The following is a 24,977-nucleotide window of genomic DNA, read 5'->3' as shown; positions in this document are numbered from 1 at the left end:
TTTTCTTAAAATATATCGAATCGTTATAACATAGGATTTTGCATGCACGTACATAGTCGACCAGGAATTTTAGTGTTGATGATCAAAGATTGGAAGGTAAATCAATCGGATTGCGTGTTTTCAATGCACGTGTCAGTATACTTGATAATTCGATACGATTAAGATAGCAAATATGCCAAATCTTTTTTGCAAATTGGAATAACTATTTTTTAAGACCAAAGAAATTAGAGGAATCGTTACAATTCAGTATTTTACAAACTGCATTATGGACATTCGTTTTGCAAGTGGAATATCTTTATATATTTATCTAAAGAATCTGCGTTGTAATTTCAAGAGTGGCTTATCACAATGCTTATGGACTTTAACAGTTGAAAAATAACCACATAATCAACACTCTCTTGAAATTTTTAAAACCTTATTCCGATTATGTGTCAATGGTTAACTTAATGGATCAAAGAATCAATTATCCGTCAAATAAAATCATATTGAAATTAACAAATATTTCTAACAGTGAAAAATTTAGTTCCTTACCCTTTCAAAAAACGGCGGGGAAATTTTTGAATATTAAACCACATATGGGCACATGACTCGAAAATATGTGACACAACTATGTTTCCACCCCCCCTAATTACCCGCTTGAAGAATTCAAGCGCCCAATCGACTCGTTTCAATTAATGTCTGGGAACTGTTTCATACATAATTACTGATCTCTTTTTTAATATATTTATGGACAAAGAATTCAGGCTCAAATATTTCTTATTTTTATAAAATCAATTAGACTTGATGTTCTCAAAAAAATTAATTTTCTGAAAAATCATCTTTAAGAAATCATCTTTTCTAAATAATACTGGAGATAAGAGAGACTTATACTGTGAAAAAATTGCTTCTTAATGGTTAATAAGTCTTCTGATAAAAGGTTGCATGTTTTTTTTACCCATAAAATTTATTTCATTTATAGTTTCATATCTGTAATTGACTATTTCACTCTTATACATACTTGATATGTATCTTTTTTTGTTTTTCCCCTCTGTATACTCCATTCTATTTTGTTGCCACTTTTCTAAAGCTCGATATTCTGGTGGATTATTTACTCATTTGGGAAATATCCCGCTACCATACTACTCCTCAGGTGGTACTTAGAGGGAGGGCAGAATTGATAAAATTAGGTTACTTAAATTTTTTGAGGCATAACAGAATTTAAGAAATTTATCTTTTGATTAATTACAGTAAACTCTTGATTATACAAAGTCATTGTGACTGAAAAATCAGCTCTTCATAGTATTGAATTACATAACTTCATGATTTTTTTAATAAATCTCTCAAAAAAATTAATTCAGTTTTGCTACTGGTAATTTTTATGGAATTGTGTTAAATATTATTGGATCTTATCTATGAGAGTATTCTTCAATAAAGGGTTTTGAAGTAGTTTTTGGGGCATAAGTTGTCATGAAATTCCACCTTGTACATATTAAGTAATATATGATCTCCACGTGGTTTGAAATCTCACATGATTTTGAAATGTAAACAAAACATACTTTCTCCTATTTGATATTATTAATGAAATTTTAGGTTCCAGTTATGAAATAATATTGGCATTAAAAAGGCAAACAAATCAAGAGTTTGCTGTAGTAACTTTAATTTACTTCTTCCCAGTCTTTTCATATCTGACCATCTTGAGCCTGCAGTGTATGATTTACAAAGGTGAAACTGCAGGAAATCTGAATTAGAGGGTGTAATATTTAAAGATTTAATATTGTTTAATCATAAATAACTACAAATATTACCTAAGTATGATATGTATTCTTATTACAGGATGTCGATTGTTTTGAAAATGACTTGTTGCAAGTCTCTAATTATTGCTATTTGTAATGTAAGCATTCATGCAGCCTTAAGAACATGAGAAATTATTTTTCCTCTGCTGGCCATTTGGTGCATGCCTTCGGCATCCTGTTAAACTCTTTAATTGAAGGTGCATTCCCTTTTCTTTGCACTTATTCTAGTGGGCGTGTTCTTTGGTTCATGTGGTGTACTCTTTGATAGCTGTAATTATGTAATGGTACTCCATGCTTTTAGATAAAATTCATGTATATTATCATGAGTGCATTATGCCTTAAGTATGTACTTAATTGTGTAAGTTGACATTTACTTTTTTGACCATTATTCTTTTAAAGCAGTACATTTAATGGCTATGTATGAGTTTACAGTGGCATGTCATGTCATGTTGGAATGTAAAACTTTGAATTAGATCATGTGGTTTCTCATTTTGGCTAATTCTTTTAGAAATTTTGTCAGTAACTTTTATTTTATTTTACATGGAACTTTGGAAGCATTTAAACTAATAAAGCAGCATTGTGAAATTATAAGAGAAGAATTAAAAGGGGTCTATTAATGTGGAGTTTTTCTAAAGCACCTAGATTTATGATCCATTCTTAAGCACAGAAATTAAATAAGTTAGAATTCCAGTTCTGAAAACTCTTAAAAATTAAGTTCGATTAGAAATTTGTCATCTCAATTATTGTGTGCTCTGTTGAAAAAGTAAAGCTATCATAAAGCATTGTTAATGTCGTCTCTCTATTTTTTTTCTGACAAGTCCGTCCTTATTGATGGGTTGAAAAGGTAACAGTATTCACATATATGCTCTTTCATTTGATTGATTTTGTTAATCCAATTAATATTTTGCGTTTGAAGAAAATTATTGCATATCACTAGAATGCCAAGTGAACATCCTTTTATAATACAATGTTTTTCTTATAATTCAAAGCTTGAAAATACATTTTTGAAATTACTGAGATGAATGTTCATGAGTTATATGATAAACTGTATTCTTATTTTTTTTTAAGAGTGGCTCGCTGGGGATATGATCGTTGATCAAATTTATTTTATGGTTCTATTCTTTCCATGGAATTTTTATAGGCACTTTATCTTCTATATCAGTAGTTATATTTACATATGGCATATGCTACCATTTAGCAATATTTTGCTGCTCTAACTAATTGTTATATTTTTTATTCAGTTGGATGAATTGTGTGTGAATGTATTGTCTTAACCTGGAAATATTGGGGGCATTGGGCTGTAACTAATTTTTACATTCATCTTTTGGAATGAATCCTAACTGTCCTTTAAATCTCTATAAATAAACTGTTGAATTTCACTTAAACGAACTAAAGTTTTTTTTATACTAGCATTAAGTGAAAGAAATTGAAAGACATGGATGAAAATTATTTCTTAGATGTAGTCATTGGGCTCACATTGTATTTGTTGTTATACTCAGGTCAGATTCACCTGGGCCTGAGTCTGGTGCATCGACCAAGAAGAAGAAGAAAGCCAAGGATAAGAGTAAGAAAAAGGCTTCTGAAAGGCAGAGTCGGAGGCGCCGGTCCTCACCGTCATTGTCATCTTCACGCTCCTCCTCTTGTGCCTCGGACCATTCCTCTGCTTCCAGTTCTGATAATGACTCCAGCAGGTTTGTGCCAAATACATCGGATGGAGGTCACAATATTTTTGATAATTATTGACTCAGGGATGGACTTGAATGCTGACACGATGTAGAAATGTTTGCAAGCTTAGTCTTTAATGAGAAATATTGATTACTCACTCACTCATTGCTTCAACCCAAAGGTTGTTCAGAATGAGAGAGGGTAGAGCTCATCCAGAATTAGCGACTGGTTTGTGAATTATGTACATTCAGAGTAGGAGGGCCATTTGCTTTCCCTGGGTCACCTTGCGCTTTGAGGACTTTTGATATGGGTGTCCGTAGGCTTCAGCTTCATGTTGAATTTTTGCATTACTCTATTAGAGTAATGTATGTCCTCAGTGTTTCCTCCTAATAAGGTGCAGTAGGCAATTCCCTTGAGACCTTTCAGCTTTTCATGTCCCTGAGTGTTAATGACAGTTGTTGCAAAGAATGAGGAAGAGGCCATATTCGCAGCCTATAGCTTCACTTCAGCATATAGTGTCTGGCCACTACAGAAGGAGTTTCTCTGTTGATAATTTTTTTCTTAAAAATTGGTGATAATTTTTTTGATAATATTATTTCTATTATGGTAAGAAAATCTGGTGGTTGTATTGTGAGGACAGACATTTTTTAAGCTTTGGGTGAGCATTTTACACTGGCATTAAAGACTATCTAATGATTGTCAAATCATAAAGTATGTTCACTCTGTCCATTTCAGTTATGTATTTCTTGATACTCAATCCAGGGCAGGAATGTTACTCTATTCTCTATCCTAATTAAAGGTGCTTTGCTTCACTCTTGTGCTCCAGCAATAGGCTGTTAAGGCCTGGTTATACTGTATATCAATCTATACAAGTTAATGTCTGTTTGGGTGAATGATTTTTGTGGACTGTAACAGAACATTTACAAATGCATGAACCAAATTAGGACAGGTTCTATATTCTGTCCTTGCATTTGCTTAAGTTGGGTGATTACACGGTGGATTTTCGTGTTTATTCACACATTCATTCATTTGGACATTAAATCATACAGGTTTATACATCCTGTAATCAGGCCTTTACGCAAGAGAGCAATATGGTGTACAATTGGATGTATTATTTATGTTGCAGTCCATCCCCTCATAAACACCACAAGAAGAAAGCCAAAAAAGCTAGCGGTTCAGCGTCATCCAAGGTCCACAAGGCTGTTCCAGATGTCCAAATGACCGAAAAGACCCATGCGTCTCGATCAGAGGTGAGAATCAAAATTGAAGGGTCTCAGTGCTCGTGCTACACATTTTATGGCCATGAATATGGTATTGCTCTTGGTGCTAGAATTCATCCTTTCACTCATGAACAGGCCACTTTTAAGGCGTAAAAATGTCTTTACTAATTTCAAAATGCAGTTTCTTGTTTTATCTTAATCTATTGTATGAAATAGCCAAGGCCTCGAATTTCATTAGTGATGGTAAAATGTTGAAAACCTCGTAGTTCTCACTATGTATTGAGCTCAGTTTTTGATGTTTCTGGTAAAACGATTTAGGGAACACTGTTGAATACTTAGATTAACCTTCCATAGTTAGTTGTACCTCAAGATTTAAAGTTTGCTCTACGTTTAACTAGACTTACCCCTACTATAACCTGAACTTAAAAAGACTTGATACAAATTGTTTTATGAAATTTTGCAAACTAGTAAGTGGAGGTTCCAATGGATAATGAAAATAGTAAGTATATTTCTTTGATAAGTTTACATTTCATTTCTTAATTCTCATTGTAATAATCATTCAGTTAGTTTTTAAGATGAAAATGAGATCAAAAATTATTTCTCTATTCATAATTTAAAGTTCTCTCCCAATCTATTCCATTTTCTTGCGTTAATTTTATGGCTGTGAGTCTGTGGCCTAAGTCACTTGTGGAAATAGTAAATGTCATGCTATTTTTATTCTAAAATAAAGTAAATAATTTTCCAAAATAGTTATACTTGCTCAACAGAAGTATGATAAATCACAGAAAATGTTCACGTTTCTCTTTATGTGTTTATTTGTGAAGTTGATTGTCTCTCCACATTTTCCCATTTCTTGTTACATATGTATATGGTTTGGATATAATTTTTATTTTTTGCATGACTTATGTGTTTGGTTAGTAAACACATAATTGTGGTATCCATCAGTTTAAAATTTCACAAACCTCTGAAAACTTGCATGCCTAATTATCCATTCTGTAAGGTCAAGTTTTCCTGAAGGTTAAATCTTACAACTCGTTTCATTGTTTTATTGAAAGAACTAATTTTTGGTCTCATGAGTTTATTTTAACGTTTTGTGTTAAAAGATATTTTTGTTTTCCTAACATTATGAATTACAAAATAGTTTTGAATGTTTACTCAGGTAATTCTTGGTTTACAGTAGAAAATAAATCATGAAACTCCAACTTTGAATATTTTTTTCAACAAATATAAAATATAAAGTTACAAGATTTGGGCATAACTTTTATCTCAAAATAAACCTGCCAAACCAAGGAGTGCCATTCAAACATTAATTCAACTGCTGGTGAAATGTAAATGGAATTTTGGACGTACAGCCTAATTAGAGGTTGCTAAGGCTCATCACTGCTTTTGATGAACTAAATTGATGTTATATTAAGGCCTTTGCCAGAATTTTCTAATCATAGGTGCTCTTATATTTCTAATTACAAATGTTCTTAGTTACCAATACGTAATTTCGTTGAAATTTGAATAAATTCCTGATTAAAAATAGGCAAATTTGATTTTGACCCAATGATGCAGATTTTTTATAAGAAAATAGTTTTGCACGGCTTGCCATTAATATTTGCCCAGTCAATTAATTCATCATGGATAATAATGATTTATTAGTGGATGCCATTATTAATGGATGCCATAGTTTGGTGGATCTCTTTTTATTACCTTCTCACATGATTACAATGGTTGACAGGTTGAAATGTTTAACTGGAAAGAGAACATTCTGTATCAATTCTTCTTTCTTTAGATATTGAATGTAAATCATTTCATTACTATTTTTAAACTGTAGATATATATTGAGGACATTATCCAAAAGGTTTTTGTTGACAATGTAAATTGAGAATTACCTGGTCTTTTCCTGTGCTAAAATCATGTGATTTAAATACTTTCCTTTAGTCCACTGTGGGTTTTTATGTTAAGTGTTCCCTTTCACGTAGTGAAGAGGGTTTCTGGTTTGAAGGCAGATTTTGAATGAAGTATGGAAAACTATGAATCATGACTAGTGATTTTATGTGGATGAAATCATGTATCTCGAACTTCCCCATCTGCACTATCACTATCAATTTTTTCATGTGTTCAGAAATGTAATTTTTGAATGCTACATATCAATGTTGTACTTTGTGTCAGTGGAATCCAATCATGTTTCTGCAGTTTATGATTGCTTCGAGTTACTTTTTTCAAATTATTTTCTCCCTTATGCTGCCATAGTGTGTGAGGATGGTTCAATTGAAAACATGAACTTATGAATTTAAATTAAGTACTTGTGTTTAGTGCCCTTCTGAGAGTCATAATGTAAATGGTATCATTTGTCAAACATTAAGGGAAAGACACTTCTCTCTGCATTGTGCTCACGGCATAATATTTATTTGATGCTCATTTAATTAAAATTTCATTTTTTCAATTGATCCATCCTAGTCAACCTGGAGTCATGTGTGAAATGTCATGCTTTCAGCCTAGGTGACTCAGAGGCTGCTGTTGCACATTTTTTTGAATTGCTTTCAGTCTCTCAGACCCAGAAAATTTCTCATATAGTCTTAGTGCAACATGTATTATTATTCTGGAGTCAAATTTTATTTAGACTTGTAATTGTGCGGAGGATATTTGCTTACTGACTGTCCTCATCTAGCCAGTGTACTTCATAGCTCTCCCTCCATTGCAGTTGTCAAAGTTGTGAATGCTGCTGTCTGGCGTTTATAAAACTATATTCATATGTATTTTTGGTGGGCAGTCTTCTGCTTCCATTTATCTCTTGTTCTCATTTTCCCAATGATCATATAGAATGTTCGCGTGCTTGCATGTCTTATTTACTTTTCTGCTGATGAACATATTATGGCATCAGGATTCCCACTCTGATTGCAATTACTTTAAAAGTCAGTTAATTAATTAACCATGCATATCTCACTGTAGAGGGAGGCAAGAGAGTTTATATTGTTTTCCCATCTCCTTCCCTCTCTTGTTCCCTCTCTCTCTCTCTTTCATTCAGCCTGTTTTATTATTTGCAAAATGTGGAGCGATAATTGTTCTTATTTATAACACCATGCACCGTTGTATAGGATTCCTAAGTCATTGAGTAAGTATAGCCAACATTAGTATTGAAATTATTATGGTGGTGGTATAATTGTTTAAATTGTATTGTACTTGCACTTTCTTTTTGATATATTATTTTTTCATATGTCACACTGAAAATGCTAACATTTGTGTGCTCCATTTTAAGAATTGCTGTGGAATTATTTATCACTCAAGAAAGACCATTTGATTTCGTGTATTACTTGCATGCTTATGATGGATTGCACTGATAGTTGCTATGTATTCCCAACCTGCATTTTGATGTTTTGTGTCCGTCTGCCTTTAGTCAGTAATGTTGTTTGCGGAATAAATGATCCATTCTGTTTTTAAGAAGACAATGAAATGTGGGACTCTCTTAATGTAAATATGTAATCATTGATGATTTTTCTGGGGAAATTCTGAACGAAGAGCTAACTTGTTAACCATGGTCTCTGTGATCATTTGTATCACCATGATAGATGGTCCATTGTTTATTTGTAATTAATAAGATGAAGAAAGCCAGTTTAGAATTGCATGCTTTATGATTAGTTTTATTGAGTATCAAAGCTGCGAATGAAATCTTTTGCAATGCATTAATCATATCCCTTTATTTTTCCCTAAAAGAAGAGACATGGTGAAGGCAAATCTAAGAAACGGGACAGGCATTCCTCAAGTAGCTCTTCATCCAGGTATGATTGCTTTCTTATTGTATGCTAAAATGTCTTTGGAATATGTTGGCATTACTGCCACTCTGATTCCTAAAGTCTTTATCCTGACATGGGATCCAATGTGCAGTCAATTTTTCTATTTGCTCATCAAATGGAAGTGCGTGGTAGAGTTGCATTACTTATGTCAGGAACAAAAATTTTGGGTTCTTTAAATGGAGGAAACCTAATTTTCTTTGTAAAATCATGTGGATACTCTTCAACTTAATTCAACTTCCTATGTATTTTTATTATTTTTCTGTAATGCTTTGGTTAGCTGCAATGATGATAGTATTGCAATATATGTATCAAACCTAATTTTCAATTCAAATAATGGATTAAATGTGGCTTGTGGGCATCCCACTCTTGACCTAAGACTGTGCTAAGTTTCTCGTAAAATTATGAATCTTAATTAATTGAACTGCTTTGAAGATTTATTTGTAATTACTGTGTAAAAAAGCAATGCATTACTGATGAAATAATTACTTTTAGCATTGCTATTTCAATTGGGAATAGTAATTATATATACTTATTATACTATATTAATTTTGTGTTTTTAGGGTGATAAATGGGGAAAAAAATGCCCTGAAAATTCTTCAGCATATTCTAATCAGTTGTATTAGTCTTTGATGTCAGTAATGAATTGCAGTATGAGGCACATCCATTCTTTGATGATCTTGCTATTGTTTTAAAAAATGCTCATATTTTTTTAAATAATGAGTTATATGTTCATTTTGATCTTTATTTAAAATTATTAATTATGAAATTAGGTTGTTCTGTATGAAAAAGCTACATAAATTGTTACAATAGCATTTTGACGTTTGTTTATACAGCAGTTTAAAAGCCGCAAATATGCCATGTGCCATTTCTGACTTCAGGTCTTAGGATTCTTTTTTTTTTAAACTAGCATTGTCATGTGTTATCTAGTAGAGTCTGAAATGAATCATTATCAATTTCAGTGAAACTGTGTCCAAGAGTGCGTCAAAGAAATCTCGTCACAACTCTGGGAAAAAAGATGCCTCGGATGGTTGGCCTGCGTCCCCTGTGGACTCCCATCGTCCTCGTTCATTTCTTGGGTCAGCTCCTTTGGAGAGGGACAGGAATGGTAAAGGAGTCAGTGAGAATGGTCGCAGCAGTGATGCAGATGTCCATGCCGTCAAAGATACAAAGGGTGGGGAGTCAAGGAAGTCGAGGCAGCTGGATGGCATGCAGGAGAGCAGCCCTCGAAGAGGCAGCAAGCAGTGGAAAGAAGATGGGAAGAAAAAGAAGGATCAGAATGGAAGTAAAGCTCGGCTACGTCGAAGTTCTGTGTCTAGTTCCAGCAGTAAATCTTCCAATTCCTCTTCGGAGGATGAGGGTAATAGTCGCAATGGAGTGAGTAAATTCTCACGGCCTGGTTCCATTCAATCGACACTCGTCGACGTCTCTACCCGTGATAGGAAGGGCAACGTTGATTCAACTACAGAGTCTGCTAAACACCTCTCATCCTCAGGTAGCAGTGGGGCAAGAAGAGATAAGAAGGGAGGAGAAGTGAAAGAGAAGAGGCGTCCAAACAGCAGAAGTCGTAGCAGCAGGTCTCCAGTTCCTTCAAAGGCAGATGGTAGAGACAGGAGTAGCCCTGGTGGTAGAGGAGGAAGAAATGGCTCGTTCTCTCCTAGAAGGTGGAGTCGAAGGGATGCCTCTCCGGATTTGGAGCGAAGGTCATCAAGAAACCACCGAACTACCACACCACCTCGGCATTCTTCTCCAGGGAAACGGCGTGATCTCACACCCCCTCGTAGGAGAGAGAGGTCATCTGAGCGATTAAGATCGCCAGGACGTCCTCCTCGTGATCAAAGATCATCCTTGGCACTAGGAGGGAGAATCAGATCACCGAGGAGGACCCAGTCTAGACGATCGCATAAGCGTGGTGATTATCGCTCCCCATCCCCTACCTCCCACTCCCGAAAATCTCGCAGATCTCAGAGTCCTAGAGGTAGGTCTTCCTCACCATCGTTTGGACGGGATGGCTACAGTCGTGACGGTGGAAGTAGAAGTAATCGGGAAAGGGCTTTTGGGCGCTCAGAGCATGCTAATTCTGATCGGCATGCAAAAAGAGAGAAGGATTTGCATCATTCCGGGAAATCAAGTTCACGACAGATGAGGAAGGATGAAAGTGACAGCAGTCGTAAGAGCTGCAATGTGGAATCTCGATCAAGGGACACCCCCAAAGTTCGTGTCAGACGGTCATCCAGTGAAGAGGAGGAGGAAGAAGTGGTGGTTAAGACTAATTCCCTGAAATCCCTGCCTGCAGCTGCCCCAGTTGCTGAAGCTGTGGAAAGCCGTGGGAAAATAATTACGGAGCAGTTGGGGAAGAAGGATGCCAAGGTAGTCGTGGATGAGGCACCAAACTCCAAACCAGGAAAGCCTGAAATTGATGCGGGCGATGAAGTTGCTCGTCTCCCTGTTGTGTCGAGTAATACGGAGAAGAAAAGTGCTCAAAGCAGTGATGCTGAGGAATCCCCCAAAGATTCCCCAGTAGCAAAGAGTTTGAATGACACCTCAGAAGGCAAGGAGGCTCAGCCGGTCATCCCATCTTTGCCGATGACATCGAGCATCTTTGATGTGATCACTGTACCCTTTTCTCGCACTTCTTCTGTGATCAGTGAAAAGGGTAGTGAATCCTCCGGTGGGCTCTCAAAATCTACAGAATCATCCCCTAGGCAATCCCCAAGACCCTCTGCTCAGAGCACTGCTGCAATTTTTCAACGTTCATCTGTGGGGTCGTCACCCGTTGAGAAGATGCAAGAAGCAGACAGCACTGTTGAATCAGTACCAGTACCTGATGAAGCTTCTTCAACTGCTTTGGATATAAAGCCGAATAGACTTGTCCCAGAAGCAATTGATCAACCTCTGCCAACAGCTGCAGCAATGGTGGGAAGTGAGCCATACAGTAGCAGAGATTTACATTTCAGGCGCTCTCGAAGTCATTCAAGTTGCAGCTCCCGTGGCAGAAGTGTCTCACCCAAAAAGAGCGTGGAAAAGGAGAGCCGAACAAGGAGTTCATCTCGTTCTTCTGCTGGCAGGTAGGTGTAAAACGTGTCTTATTCAGAATTTAAACTTATGTACTTATGTACAGTGCAACCTCGATATAACGACACCCCACGGTGCACTAATAAACACTCGCTATAGCGAATTGTCGCTTTACCGGAGGTGGAGCAAATAATAGCCAATATACCTGTTGCGAACAGATATACAGGAACAGGAGTGGTGTGGCGACAGATAAACATCTATCCGATAAACGTAAGCATAAATCCAGATGAAAGGCGATGTTTTTTTGCATCACTAAATTTTCTTACTCAAATAACGACTAACTATTCAAACAATTTATAAGCGCCGCACTGAATAAAAATGATGCAAAGCATTGTTTCGTCAATCATTATATTTATCGAACGACAGTTTACCACATAAATTTGAGACTGAGCACTCCATTAACTTCATTTCTAACAGATCGCTAGCAATTACAGAGGTTAAGGAGTCTTGATGAAAGTCTTCCGGCGGTGAAACCCTCGCTATGACGAGAGCCAACACCGAAAGGGTCTCGTAAAAACGAATTTTTTAACACGCTTATTATAGGGTCAATTGACGGTGCATCGGCTATCTCTCGTTATAGCGGGGGTGTCGCTATAGCCCGTACTCGCTTTAACGAGGTTCCACTGTATAAAGTATGTAAAAGAGAAGAAATACGTTACTGTGGAAAGGCTAGCAGATAAAGGAATGGAGAGCTGCATCAGACCAATCTAACAATTGCTGACTTACGATGATGATGGTGATGTAGCTAACAGGTCAAAAAATTGTAATTTTGTATTTTAACCAAAGAGAAATGAGCAGTAGGAAGTTTTTGGACATGGCTTAAGTAAAATCGACTAAAATATATGGGCAAAATCCACATGAGCAAGGAGGTGGAGTTTTATTTATATCTTGATTTGAAGCCAATGTGTTCTTCTATCATCTTCTATTCTTTTGGAAACTAACTTTGCATGTGCAATGTTTATCTCGATCAAGGAAGTATGTACCATAGATCTTTACAGTTGGAGGTATTTTATGCATATCTGAATGCTGATTTAGTGGAAACTTCTCATTGGCATAAATAATTTTGTGTTCTCAACCTTAGCATTACGATTAATGTTATGTATGTATGTACTAATAGCACTAATTGAAGATGTGAGAGTGCAGGAACCAGATAATTACCACTCCTTGCAAAAATGAGATACTCAACAAGCCTATCGTGCACAATGCCAGCATGCAATATCCTGTTGAAATGCTCATTGTCTTGTGGTAGAGTGCAGAGGGACTTGTTGTATTTGTGGAAATCTTGTGTTAGCAGAAAATGGTGATTACATATTTGGTTCTTAAGCACAAGACACTGAGCCATCCAGAAATCCAAGGATGCCCTTGAGTATAGGATTTCCTGGATAAAACCAGAATACTCAAAACCTTTCCTGCCTGAAACATGTGGTCCTGGGGACTTTTAGGTTTGTTTTGTTTGATTGTAATCTAGCCATGGAAAGTCATATTTTTCACTTGATGGAATGTAAAGTTTATTGTAAAATTACTCAGAAATGAAATCAATATATATATGCCTATATCCCAGGAATCTTAATGGGTTCCTCAAGTATAAACAATTTTCTGTCACAATGCAAATTTTACAAAGAGGAAAATTGATTGATCAATGGCTACCACGTCCTACTGCAAGCTAGAATGGAGCTAGGGCGGTGCAACTGATGAGAACAGGCATGATAGCTATGATGCTAGCAATGAAGTGGGATTTTTATTATGCTGGCTCTAAATCGTACTATACTTGAGATTCTGTAATTTCTTTTATGCTTGCTAGGATCCTTGGATTTGTGCATGGCCCAAAATTTTCTGATTCAGACTTAAAACTCAGGTCTTCTATTCTTGAATAAACTCAAGTGGTGAGTGATGGAAAGCCTTTTGAGATCATCTGTTGATTTGTGAACGAAACTCTTTCCTCCCAATGACTAGGAGGAGGAGCCGAGGTCGCAGTTCATCATTCAGCCGTTCATCCTCTTCGTCTCGTTCGTCCTCGTCATCATCGGCATCCTCGTCACGGCGACGCAGGGCCTCATCCCACTCATCCTCTTCATCCTCGTCCTCCTCATCGTCGTCAGGGCGCTCTTCTCATGGCAGGCGGAGGCGTGGAGGGAGCCGGGGACGCCACCGCACTCGCAGCCACCACGGCTCTCGCTCGGTGAGCCGCTCGCGGTCCAGGAGCAGCAGCAGCAGCAACAGGAGCAGCGATGACGATGACGGGAGGGGGAGTGGCGGAGGGGCTCGACTGCGGGAGGATCCCCTTGGGGGAGGTGGTGGGGGTGGGGGAGAGGGAGGAGGAGGTGGTGGTGTCGAAGGAGTCCTGGGGGGTGGTGGGGGCAGCACCAGGGCCTCCAGTCACTCTTCATCGAGGTCAGGGTCGTCGCGTTCCAGGGCCCGCTCCTCTCGGTCACCTTCAATCCCACGCCGGAGAGGTTCACCCAGCTTCCTCGATCGTCGGCGTATCACGAGGTGAGTGAGCATCTTGGCTCAAGGAAGATTGATGAAAGCTTGGTGATATTCTAATATCTTCTTTTTAAATAGGAATCCGCTTCTCTGAAGTTGTGACTTCAATGGAACACGTATTGATGCTCGAGTATTTGCTGTTGTAGCTGGTCAAGTTTTAAAGTAGTTTTTTTTGGGATGGACGGATTAAGGATTTTTTCGTATTCTTTTTTAAATATTCACAATTTCTCAATCGTAATCATAAATTCTACCTTTAATACCCTTCAATTTGCATTAGAATTTTTAACATAAAACATATGAAAGCAGCTTGTGAAGAAATTATTTTCTATTATTATTGTAATAGTTAACCGAACTTTTACCTAGGCTATGATAATTTCATTCATTGTGCTATGTCTTCTACGGATGTATTTACTTTGAGCAATGCTGAACCAACAGGGTACTCCATCAAAGATAAAGCTCACGAACAGTGAATCGGTATTCTGATATTTTTACTCCTATAGGTAGAAAAGTACACCCCCCAATCTTAGTAGTTTAAGTGTTTACTTCCAGATCCGATTTTTGTCAGAGAATATGGATCCAGTGACATTATCTGGTGGAACATAATAGCAGTGAATATTTTGATCCGATGTATCCAATCTGACCATCCCTAATTTTTTACCCTAATCATCAAATATTGGCATTTGCGGAAAATGGAAATTTTTAACAGATTCTTTGAAGTTCTAGTTGATATGTAGATAGTTAAGGAGATATTAATTTAATATGGGAAGTTATGTGTGAATAAATGCCAATTAAGTATGAATAGGGTGTTGTATTTGGTCAGTAGATTTTTTCTTGAGAATTAGCTCACTTCTCTTTTACCTTTGCTCGTTTCACAGTATGTAGTTTGATTGAGCTATGGCTAAATGTTTTATTTGATGGAAGTGCATGTCGTTTTAGGCACTTTTTTGTAGCTTGTTACACTTCAGTCAATTTTTTAAATCATATTTGAAACTGAGTTGTACTTTTTACTTCTTAATCCTCTTGGGAGAATGGTCAAGCATCAATTAGTATACACTCTGTGCTTGAATTGAGAGGTAACTAAATATTCTTATCAAATTTGTTGCTGCACAAAGGGTAAAGCAACTATCAGTTGATGTGTGGGCCTTATTTAACTAGATGAAGATACAGAAGAATGTCACCATTTATAGTAAAGGGATATATTTACCATCTTATCGAAGTTGAATTGCATACATGACAAATGAATATTTAAGAACAAACTTCTATTTATTTAACTTTTGAAAGCCTTCTGTTGTTGGTGACTCTTAGCCATTTTTTCACTCCCTAATTTAATATTTTTGTTGAATTAAGAGAAAGTTTGGTTATAGAAAAGCGTAGAAATGAAATTCCCAAGGTAATCAATATGATATAGGTCTTTTATTTCTTTATTTTCTTTCCTGATGTGAGTATGAATGGTCCAAGCTTGCTATGTATTTTTATCGTCACAATCAAAGGCCCTATAAACTTATTCCCTGTCAATTTTTATGTTATGTATATTGATTTAATAATTTTTTTTAATCATCATTAAATTTAAATTGCTGTGAAATAATGGCAACATTAAAACAAAATTCATCCATTTATAATTTTTTTGGTTTAATTCTGCAGTTACATTGTTCAAATGAAAAATTATGCGATACAAAGCTGGTGTAAGCAAGAAGCTTGTGCTTTGCATTGCTAAACATTCAAGTTTTCCTTGTTTAATCTTTATTGCTTTCTATTATGTATGTGAAATGAGTTTCCCTGTGTGAGATTATTGATTTCAATTTATTCGTACTTTCCTTACCAAGCCTTTCTGCAGTGCTCATGGAAATTATATTATGAATGACTTCTGGAAGTGTTACTCAAGGGCAGTCATTCAATGATAGTGAGTGGCAATCAGAAGATCTGTTCAACTCTTTTTCTTTAATTGTTGGATTTGTATATCCATCTGCTACAACACATTGTAGTGAAGTGATATATTTTCTGATATTCTTTCGTGACATGAATGTGAAATTTATCTTTCCAGTTAGTTAGTTCTATTGTGTATTTTGTAATGCTTGCAGCAGCCAATCCCTTATGTATATATTTTTTTTAAGTTTTTTAAAAATCTTTTGTTTGTTTTCTTTTTTTTCATCAATTTTGTTATTTTGCACGTTTTTCATTATTTGGCCCCCTTTTCTACAGCAGGGGCACAAAGGATACTGGAAAGCTATCCCCTTCCCAGAGTTCCAGGTATCCCGGTTCCAAAAGAAGTTCAGAGAGTAAGAAAGGACTAAAAAGAGAAAAAAGGAGTGATAGTGAAGAATCAGAGTGAAAAGTTCTTGAACTGGAACTTTTAGCTATGTAAAGGCAAATTGGTTAGCGTATGACACGCAATGAAATACTTAACTCAATTCATTCTTTTAAAAAATCACGTAAATGGCAATTTTAAGGGCCTCATTTTGTAAGTATTTTCCATTCATTTCCGGGACTTGTTTGCCTCTGTACAGTTTATTTCACGTCACTTATATGTTTTAATTTTGTTGTCAATTTGTGTGCCAGTGTATGTGAGCAGTTCAGTTTGGACTTATACCTTTCCTTTTAAGCATATAAGTGGTTGCTATTTTTTATGTTCTCACTTTGGCTAGCTCTGGAAGTGAATGTAATAAATATCTTGTGTATGCAAATTATTGTTTTCTTTACTTTATTAAATGTTGTTTATTATAGCACCAATCCATTGAATCTCACTCTTAGCTATGTAATTGCAAAAGAATTAAGTAATATTAGAGCTTCAGCACAGATGTTTTTGACCACTCAGCTATAGTTTATGTGCAGGGAATGTATACTTCAGAAAACTGGTAAGTTCTCTTTCATTGTGATTTATTTTGTATGCATCCCTGCTTATAAAAAAGCATTTTATTTAATTTTGTTTATTTAAGTAATTAATTGTCTCTAATTTTTGGTAGTAATCTGCAATAATTATCCTTGTTTTATTAGTTATACTTGTATTAATAATAACTTGTCATTACTCTCAAAATGCTGAAAATGACATGACAGCCTGGTAGTTAATGGCTCTGTGGGCATGGATTTTAGTAGTTCTAATCCGCATTGAGTGTGCTAATCTCTTTTTCAGAGTTTATCTTACCCTCTTGCTGGGTCATATTTCATTCTCGTTCCCTCTCATGCCCTCACTTCATTTCACTCTCCTTACTTTTTCAACTTAAGATTAACGGAATTATGCACAAATGTTTTACCTCTTAAGGATCAGTGTCATTTTTTTCATATGAAGAGCTGAATCGATCAAATATTTGTTGCATGTCTTAAGTTCTGCATATAGAAAAAAGTGGTTTATATTAATCCATTGTTTGGTTAACACAAAAGTTTTACTAAAATTATCTTAGTAATTATATAAAATTGCATTTTCATTAAGTGTGTGTGCTAAAGGTGGATGCTTTTTTCATATGAGTTAACATGCTGGCTCATACTCTTTATTCAAAACAAGATACTCTAAATATCTTGACGTCAATTTCATTTTCAATCATTTTTAATGCCCCGGGGAAAGATCCTAGGGGCATTAATTTTTTAAACCTGGCCTTGCTAACTTAAAACATGAGTGCCACAAGTGGCATCAGTGGCAATTATGTTGCCTAGTAGGCTATAGATTTCACTGTCAACATAGCTGGTAAAATTAATCTAAGTTACTAACAGAGGAAGAGCATTGTGTGATAGTGGCCTCTCATCATTTTTCATGTAGCATCAGGTTTTGAAACATTTGATACTCTGTCATATTTCATTCTCGTTTGTTTCTCCTATGAAGGTAGGTGAAACATATGAGAATGCTTCAGTCAATAGCACACATGTGAGTTAAATTATTGTTTGGATTATGGATGCCAGTTTCATAGAGAAGGGAATTGTTAATTTGGAATGATATTGGTTTATCAATGGTGGTAGAAGTTTCCCTGAGGCTTATGTGAGAATACGACTTACGGTTTTACTTTAGTCTGATTGAAATTGTCCATGATTTTTACACGCTTTGGCTATGTGTATTCCTTTGAAACTTTCTGCTCATTTGAAGCTTCAGCTTCAGTGTTTTCACCTTCTTCTGGGTGGAAAGGGAAAAGGGATTTTAGGAAAATGTGAAGAGATTACGTGCATTCATAGTACGTGTATTCATAATAAGGTCTTATCTTAAAAAATAGTTGCAATACAAATTTAAGCATACCACCTTAAAGCAATCGGAATATGTTTGTGATGGTCCTCTTAGATAACGTGATTCATTTTAATGTCATCTGATTTTCATTTTGATACTTAGGAAGTAGTACTTGAATGCCTTTACTTCTGGAGCTCTTCCATTCACATTGAGGTATTTTGTCTATGGAATGATGGGATCAGATTTTTGATCTTTGCAATAGCCCTTGGGTAAGCTTGATATACATACTTCAAATTCCAACTCTTTTGTATAGTCTCCACTCATATGGAATGGCCCTGGTAACAGAATAATCAGATTATTACTTTAATGTGTGTATCATGTGGAGAAGTTCTTTTATTCTGGCAGGTTTTCATAAGTTTTTAAAGGCTCCATTTTAATGAAATGGACTGCACTCAATCCTTCATATTTTTTTGTGTGGGATAACCAGTCAGGAAACCTTCGAATAACCCGTTTTTCAATGTCTGGGTGCTTTAATAACTCTGGAGCATGTGTATGGAGGTGGTGCATAATGGCATGGCTTTTCTAACACTTTTGTGTGCCCGCGTGCTCTCTCTCTCCCATTTTCACATTTACCAGTGCGAGGAAGCGCCCCATTCCGTACCATCGTCCCACGCCCCCGACGCCTTCCTCGGTGAGCAGCAGTCGCAGCTGTGAGGGTGACTGTGGGGGTGGGAGTCTGGGGGGTGCTAGTGGCGGTGGAGGGGGAGGTTTGGGTGGCTGTGAAGGCTTTGGTGGCGGAGGGTGCTGTGGTGGGGTCACCAGTGGTGCCAGCAGCCGTAGTAGCAGCCACAGCAGCAGTAGCAGTCGCAGTCGAAGCCGCAGTTACTCGAGATGCAGCTCGAGCTGGTCTCCTGTCCCCTCACCTCCTTCCAGGCACTCAAGGAGTCGTAGCCGGAGTGTTTCCTACTCCCCATGAAGAGAACTCGGCGATGGAACTCGTGGTCTTCTCAGCTATGTTGAGCCTCTCTTGAACAACCTGTATACAGAGCTCCAACTTGTTCTTCCCTGCAATGGCTACTCATTGATTTTTGCTGGGTCTTTTTTCTCTTTCACCTGGTCGCAAGTTTTTGTTTTGTTGATTTGATCTCTCGAAAGCTTTTTCTCGCATCAGGTCTCAGTTTAATGGTTTGATACAAAAGAATTATCCATGGTAAGGTAATGAACATCTCATAGCTTTGCTGATGAAATTCTTTACTAATCTTTAGTTATTTTGCCATTTTGTGGCCATTCATCTGAAATTGTACCACAAATTGTTGTCAGAGTAATACCATGTTATTTTTTAGTTCCATCATTTTGTATAAAAAGAAATACTTTGGGGTATTGCCAGTGAGAAGGGTATAGGTTTGAAATATTGGAGCTTTACCTCATGGAATGGTAAACTTTATACCTAAACTCCTGCTGGAAGTACATAATATGAATTTAATGATATGAAAAGTCAGGTACCGATTGTGGTCTCAATTTTAGCATTCATTTTTGGATGACTCTACGAACTATTTTTTTTGGATGATCACGGTTATATTTCTTTTATTCCAAATCTAGTCATATATTTAATACTTCTTTACTGTGAATTATTTGAGGTGTGTTGTAGGTCAATGCTTTGATTTGTACCTTTATTTACCTCGGTAGCTGTCCTAAGAGTTATATTTCAAGGTTTTATTGATTCAGCTATGGTATTTGTCTCCTTGGGAGCCACACGTCGCAGTCATTGTTTTAAAATGGAGTTATCTTTATGTATTTAATATAATTTATTTTGCTTTTGGATTTCCTGCTGGGGAATGGTCCAAATAGTATGTAAGTTATAATTTTTTCCTCTACACCACACCATTTGATGCTGAGAAGATATGTGTTAAGTCCGGATCAAGCATTCTTACATTGATATTCTTACTGTTAAAATGATGTGTGAAGTACAGCGTTTGGAGTGAATGAAGGTTCTTCAAAGGTAACATTGGTAATCTAAGCATTTTACTGCTGCTTGTTAAAATGACCTTGATTGTGAATTTCACCGTATCTAGTCTTGTTTTACTTCACTGTTATAAAATGCTGTGAATATTGTGTAACATTCCAAATGGTTTTGACTGATGTACCTCTAAAATAGAAGTACCGAAAATCGTAGTCTGCATCATAAGGTAAATGCAGTTAAATTACCTACATTTTCAAATGGAAGGGTGCAGAGTTTGGCTTTTTAAGTTGAAATAACCTCAGTTCAGATGCCTGTGTTCAGTTTCGTATTGGTGCCCAGCATTGCTGCCTACTGAGGTAGTTTAGTAATTGCAAACTGGTATTACAAACATGACTGAATCCAAAATTGAATACTCTTTTAAGTGTTTTTAGACCACTTGAGTTTTGGAGTGAATACAATCATACATGCATAGCATGGTTATTTATAATTGAAAGCTTGTTTTACCATGGTAGTCACTCAGGAGTGTATGTTCTCAATAACTTACTTGCTCAAGTACTTGAATGATATTAAGCCATTGAAGAAAATCATGTTTGCAAAATTTATTTACAAATTTTGAACTTAGCAGTTGTAGGGTGGGTATTTATTAATTATTTCCCTACCAACTAATTGCTAAATGCGAATCTTAATGGTATTGAGTGATATTTTCGTAGGAGATACAGTCATTTTTTGTCACATCTAATCAATCATGCCATTTGGCCATGCATTATGTATCTGTTGAACAATGAATTAATACTGTGATCCACTATTGTTACTGCTATTGTATATTTTTCTGATAACCTTCTGGTTCTTATTTATCTTAGGTTTCAAAGTGTATGTTTAGCATATTATGGCTGCATTTTTGATGATGCCCCCACTTTCTGTTTTTATTCTTAAATTTTCTGAGAATTCTCATTAAGTTCTATTGAACTGAAATCTAGTCTTGACCAGAAAAATGTAGTTGAGGTATACATACGTAGTTTAAAGTAATGATATTATAATGGTTATTTGACGCATCTCATAATTAAATAGTGATATCAGTTGAATGCCCAAACGTATTGGGATTGGGTATTATTCGGTTTGAGCATTTTGTGTTCTATTTACAATTTTTATGATGAAAGTAATCAGTGGGACAAACAGTTGAGGCTATCCAATGCTTTAATTATCTATTTCATTGGAACCAATGGTTTTTGAGCACCCTCCTGTGGAGACGTGATTGTTTATACCAGATCCTGTTCTTGAAAAGAGAGGTAATTTTTATTTTTCGTTTTATTTACTATAACTCTTCCATGAAAATCCCTGATGCATATAGACCTTATGTGAGTACAGCGAATTAAGCAATCTAACTTTTAATTTCAGCTTGGTGAAAATTGCATTGAAGCAATTTAGCTCTGAGGTTTGTTTATTTCACTTAAGTGAACCAATTAATTTCAAGAAATAACATCCATGACTATTTATAATAATGGGTGTTGGCAATCATTCATTTGAAAGTTGAAGTGCTCATATTTCAGTACTGATTTCAGTAGTGGATGTAGTGAGTGTGTCTAAAGCCTGAGAAATGAGGAGATGGTTTCCTTATTCAGCGGATAACTTTGTTGCTAACTTGTTGACCACTGTTTTTATAGGAATTTGAAAATGTTCCAGTCTAACTCTTGTTGAAGTTTATGAATTAATGGAACCATATCAACTCAATTCAGACATGTGGCACTGAGTGTTGTAGACTTTGTGTGTGATAATGTCATTAATACCTGATAGCTAATGTGTCACTCTATATTTGGTGTTTTTTGGTGCCCGAGTTAGCTTTTTGTTGAAAATTGGTCTGTAAATAGTTACATTGCACCTGACAGTGCTCAAAAATTAAACTATAGCATTAGTGAGCTATTCAAAGCTATATGCTTCACAGCAGCTACATGTTTTAGTGTATAATTATGATGAAGAATAAGCACTCTAAATATTTCAATTTATCTCTGTGATTTTATTTAAATTATTATTTATATATTTATTAAATCCTATGCTAGTATTTATCAGACATTTTGTGGTGTTTGTCTAGTCATTTTCAGTCACAAGATAATGGACAAAGGGACTTTTTGATAATTGTCTCTTTTATTTTATGACTGCAATTAATAGCACTCAAAGTATGTATTTGCATTGCTATGTGATTTTAATTGTGTTATTTATTTAATTTATTAAGTGCTGTTGTTTATACTCTTTTTGTTTTATGTATAAAAAGTAATCAGCATACTGATTTGTAGATGTATTTCTATTTTTCTTGTATTTTTTATTGGCATTTTAATGTTTAATTTCTTATTTTAGTAATAAGTTACTGAATGACTATCTTATCCACATTCTTTTTAGTGCTGACAGTTAATTGTTGTAAAAAAGTTAATATTGATAGAGGAAAAGGCTTTTTATTTAATTTTGTTTTCAAAAATTCTATTTATTGATGGCTGGATTTATTTATGTTGCATAAGATTGGAAATCTGACTTCAAAAGTTTTATTTTGTTGAACCTTTTAGTTCCTGTTTATTTGGTAATTTACTTAAGTCATATTTATTTGATTAGGCTGATGTTCATTTCGGCAAGTCAGACATTTATCTGGGCTGGGTTCCTGGTCTAGATGAAAAGAGAGAAGTGGCTGGGAAATCTGGATGCATTTCAGGTTTTTTTAAAGGAAGTGTTGTCTTAAATATTACCATGAAATTAATATTTTTTTATCTTGATGGATGAAGCCTTTTTGCTATGATTTTTTATGAAGTCTAACGAGACAATACTCTTGTGATGTTTTATCATGAAACTAAAAATTCTGCATTAGAGGACATCTCTAGATATTTTTCTGATTGTTTACCGTGCTAATTTATGTTTTCTGTAGAACTTGATAAGCAATTTATAGATGCTAAACACTCTTCCTATTGAGCTGTATTGAAATATTATTAAACTTACTAAATTATGACATGTGTGTTTTCTTTCCGTCATATCATTTCATCGGCACCTACCTACAATGAATTGATTGGGTAATTCTCCAAGGATAACCTTCAAACATCATTTCATCCTCATATCCACCAAACACCATAACCTGATTTAGTACATCAATCCTCAAAATCACTTCACCTTGTTAATCTATTTTTAATCATAGCTAAATTGTTATAAAAAGCACTCTGTTAATTATTAATACCTTTTTCCAAACTGAGGGCGGCTGACCTTGAGCGTGCTCGAGACCCAACCCACTCTTCTAGCCAATCACAGAAGAGTGACAGGGGAAAGTGTGTAGTGTGAGGCTGCAGTCTCTCTGCGACGTCCGTGCAATGCATGTTGCTCTCCTGTTTGCAGTGTTGCCAAACAGAATCTGTGGAGGTCGCACAGCGTATGTCCACCGTCCCCGAAAGTACAGTTATTTCCAAGAGGTGGCAATGCTGGTCGGCTGGATGGAGGGAACGGTGAGGTGGGAGGAACAGTGCTTCTGATTGGCTACTTGCTCTCTACCACCCAGCCACTGTCAGTTCGGAAAAAGGGTATAGAGGGAGAGTAAATCATAGATTTATTAAGGGTTAATTGGAGTTCTTAATTCATTGACTTCATGTTGGCAAAATTGGTTGGGGTTTTATTGACGTACTTCATCTTCAGGAACAATTTATGATCACTTTTGGTGATATTTATAAAAAAATTTCTCTTGTATTTTATTCTTAGGTGGGCAACCATAACAATGTGTGGTTATCTCATTTCCGCTTGTCTTGCTTCTCAACCATGGGTACATGTGCATTTAGTAAAATATGCTGCTGAAGAAAGTTATGCGAATGGAGAGGTGCTTCGCAAACTGAAGGGTTCCTATTTTTGCACAAAAGTGTGCACTCTGATGACTGTAATAATATGGTTCAGATGATTTGCATTGTGATTTATGTTATAGCCCTCTTAAAGAGTGACTTTAAAGTTGAGTGTTATTTTTTATTTGCTTGCTTAGCATATCTCTTACCGTGCGTCTCTTTAATTTTTATCTGTTCCTCATAAAATTAATAGAGTTGACTATATTTTAGAGAAGCAGAGGTTCAAGAACCAGGTAAATGACTGCAATAGCTACTGGGGGCAGATATCGACAGTGCTCATAATCTAGTGATCATGAAATGCGATCTGAAATTAAAGAAAACTGCGAAGAATGCAAATGGAGATTAGAAAAATTAAAGGAGCCAAAAAATCAAGAGGCCTTTCAAGAAGTAGTGGAGAGCAAGATAGAATTAAATCAGACTGAGAAATCAGTGGAGAGTAACTGGACAAATATCAAAAGTGGGCTTCAGGAGGCGATGACTCTCCAAGATTCTGACCAGAATTGTTTACAGGATAAGAGAACGAAGAGCAGAATTCTTAGATGAGGACCAATTCAGATACAGGAAAAGCAAGGGTGCAAAAGAAGCAATTTAGGCTCTTAGGCTGCTCATAGAGAAGAGAATGGAAAAGAACAAACCGACTTTCATAGCATTTGTCGATTTTGAGAAGGCATTTAATAATGTGGAATGGTATTCAATGCTTAGAATTCTGAAAGTAATTGGAGTGCTCAACAATGATTGTAGAATTGTTCATAGTTTGTATAAAAACCAAGTAGTTGTGGTCAAATGTGGACCCAATGATGCAGAAGTAAGAATAAGAAAGGGTGTGCACTTTCCCCTTTACACTTTAATGTTTACATAGAGAAAGCCATCAATGAAATAAAGGAGAAAGCTTTGGGTGTCAATATCCATGGAGAAAAAATCAGTATGCTGTGATTTGTTGATGACATAGCACTCATAGCCAAGACAGAGAAGGGTTTGAAGAAAACTTAAACAAATATGGAAAGAACAATGGCCAGATGGTAATTGT

The 24,977-nt window shown here is 36.0% G+C and overlaps 1 protein-coding gene across 4 annotated transcripts in view; it reads left to right on the top strand.

Annotated features, from left to right (window-relative positions):
* Positions 1 to 23,082, top strand: part of LOC124158560 (serine/arginine repetitive matrix protein 2) — an 86,550-nt gene extending 63,468 nt beyond the window's left edge. For 2 of the 4 annotated variants that reach the window (XM_046533714.1, XM_046533713.1), the window contains 6 exons: positions 3,272 to 3,463; positions 4,564 to 4,687; positions 8,357 to 8,421; positions 9,396 to 11,501; positions 13,462 to 13,998; positions 18,773 to 23,082. In XM_046533714.1, the coding sequence (XP_046389670.1) occupies positions 3,272 to 3,463; positions 4,564 to 4,687; positions 8,357 to 8,421; positions 9,396 to 11,501; positions 13,462 to 13,998; positions 18,773 to 19,112 (3,364 nt within the window). In that variant the 3' untranslated portion in view covers positions 19,113 to 23,082. Of the gene's footprint in view, positions 1 to 3,271; positions 3,464 to 4,563; positions 4,688 to 8,356; positions 8,422 to 9,395; positions 11,502 to 13,461; positions 13,999 to 16,191; positions 16,674 to 18,772 lie in introns of those variants that run through there. The other 2 variants (XM_046533716.1, XM_046533715.1) reach the window with 2 other exon arrangements.
* Positions 23,083 to 24,977: the final 1,895 nt, after the last annotated feature.

This window comes from Ischnura elegans, chromosome 5 (assembly GCF_921293095.1).
Source record: "Ischnura elegans chromosome 5, ioIscEleg1.1, whole genome shotgun sequence".
Classification (NCBI taxonomy): Eukaryota; Metazoa; Arthropoda; class Insecta; order Odonata; family Coenagrionidae; genus Ischnura; species Ischnura elegans.
This window is presented reverse-complemented; position numbering and strand designations above follow the sequence as displayed.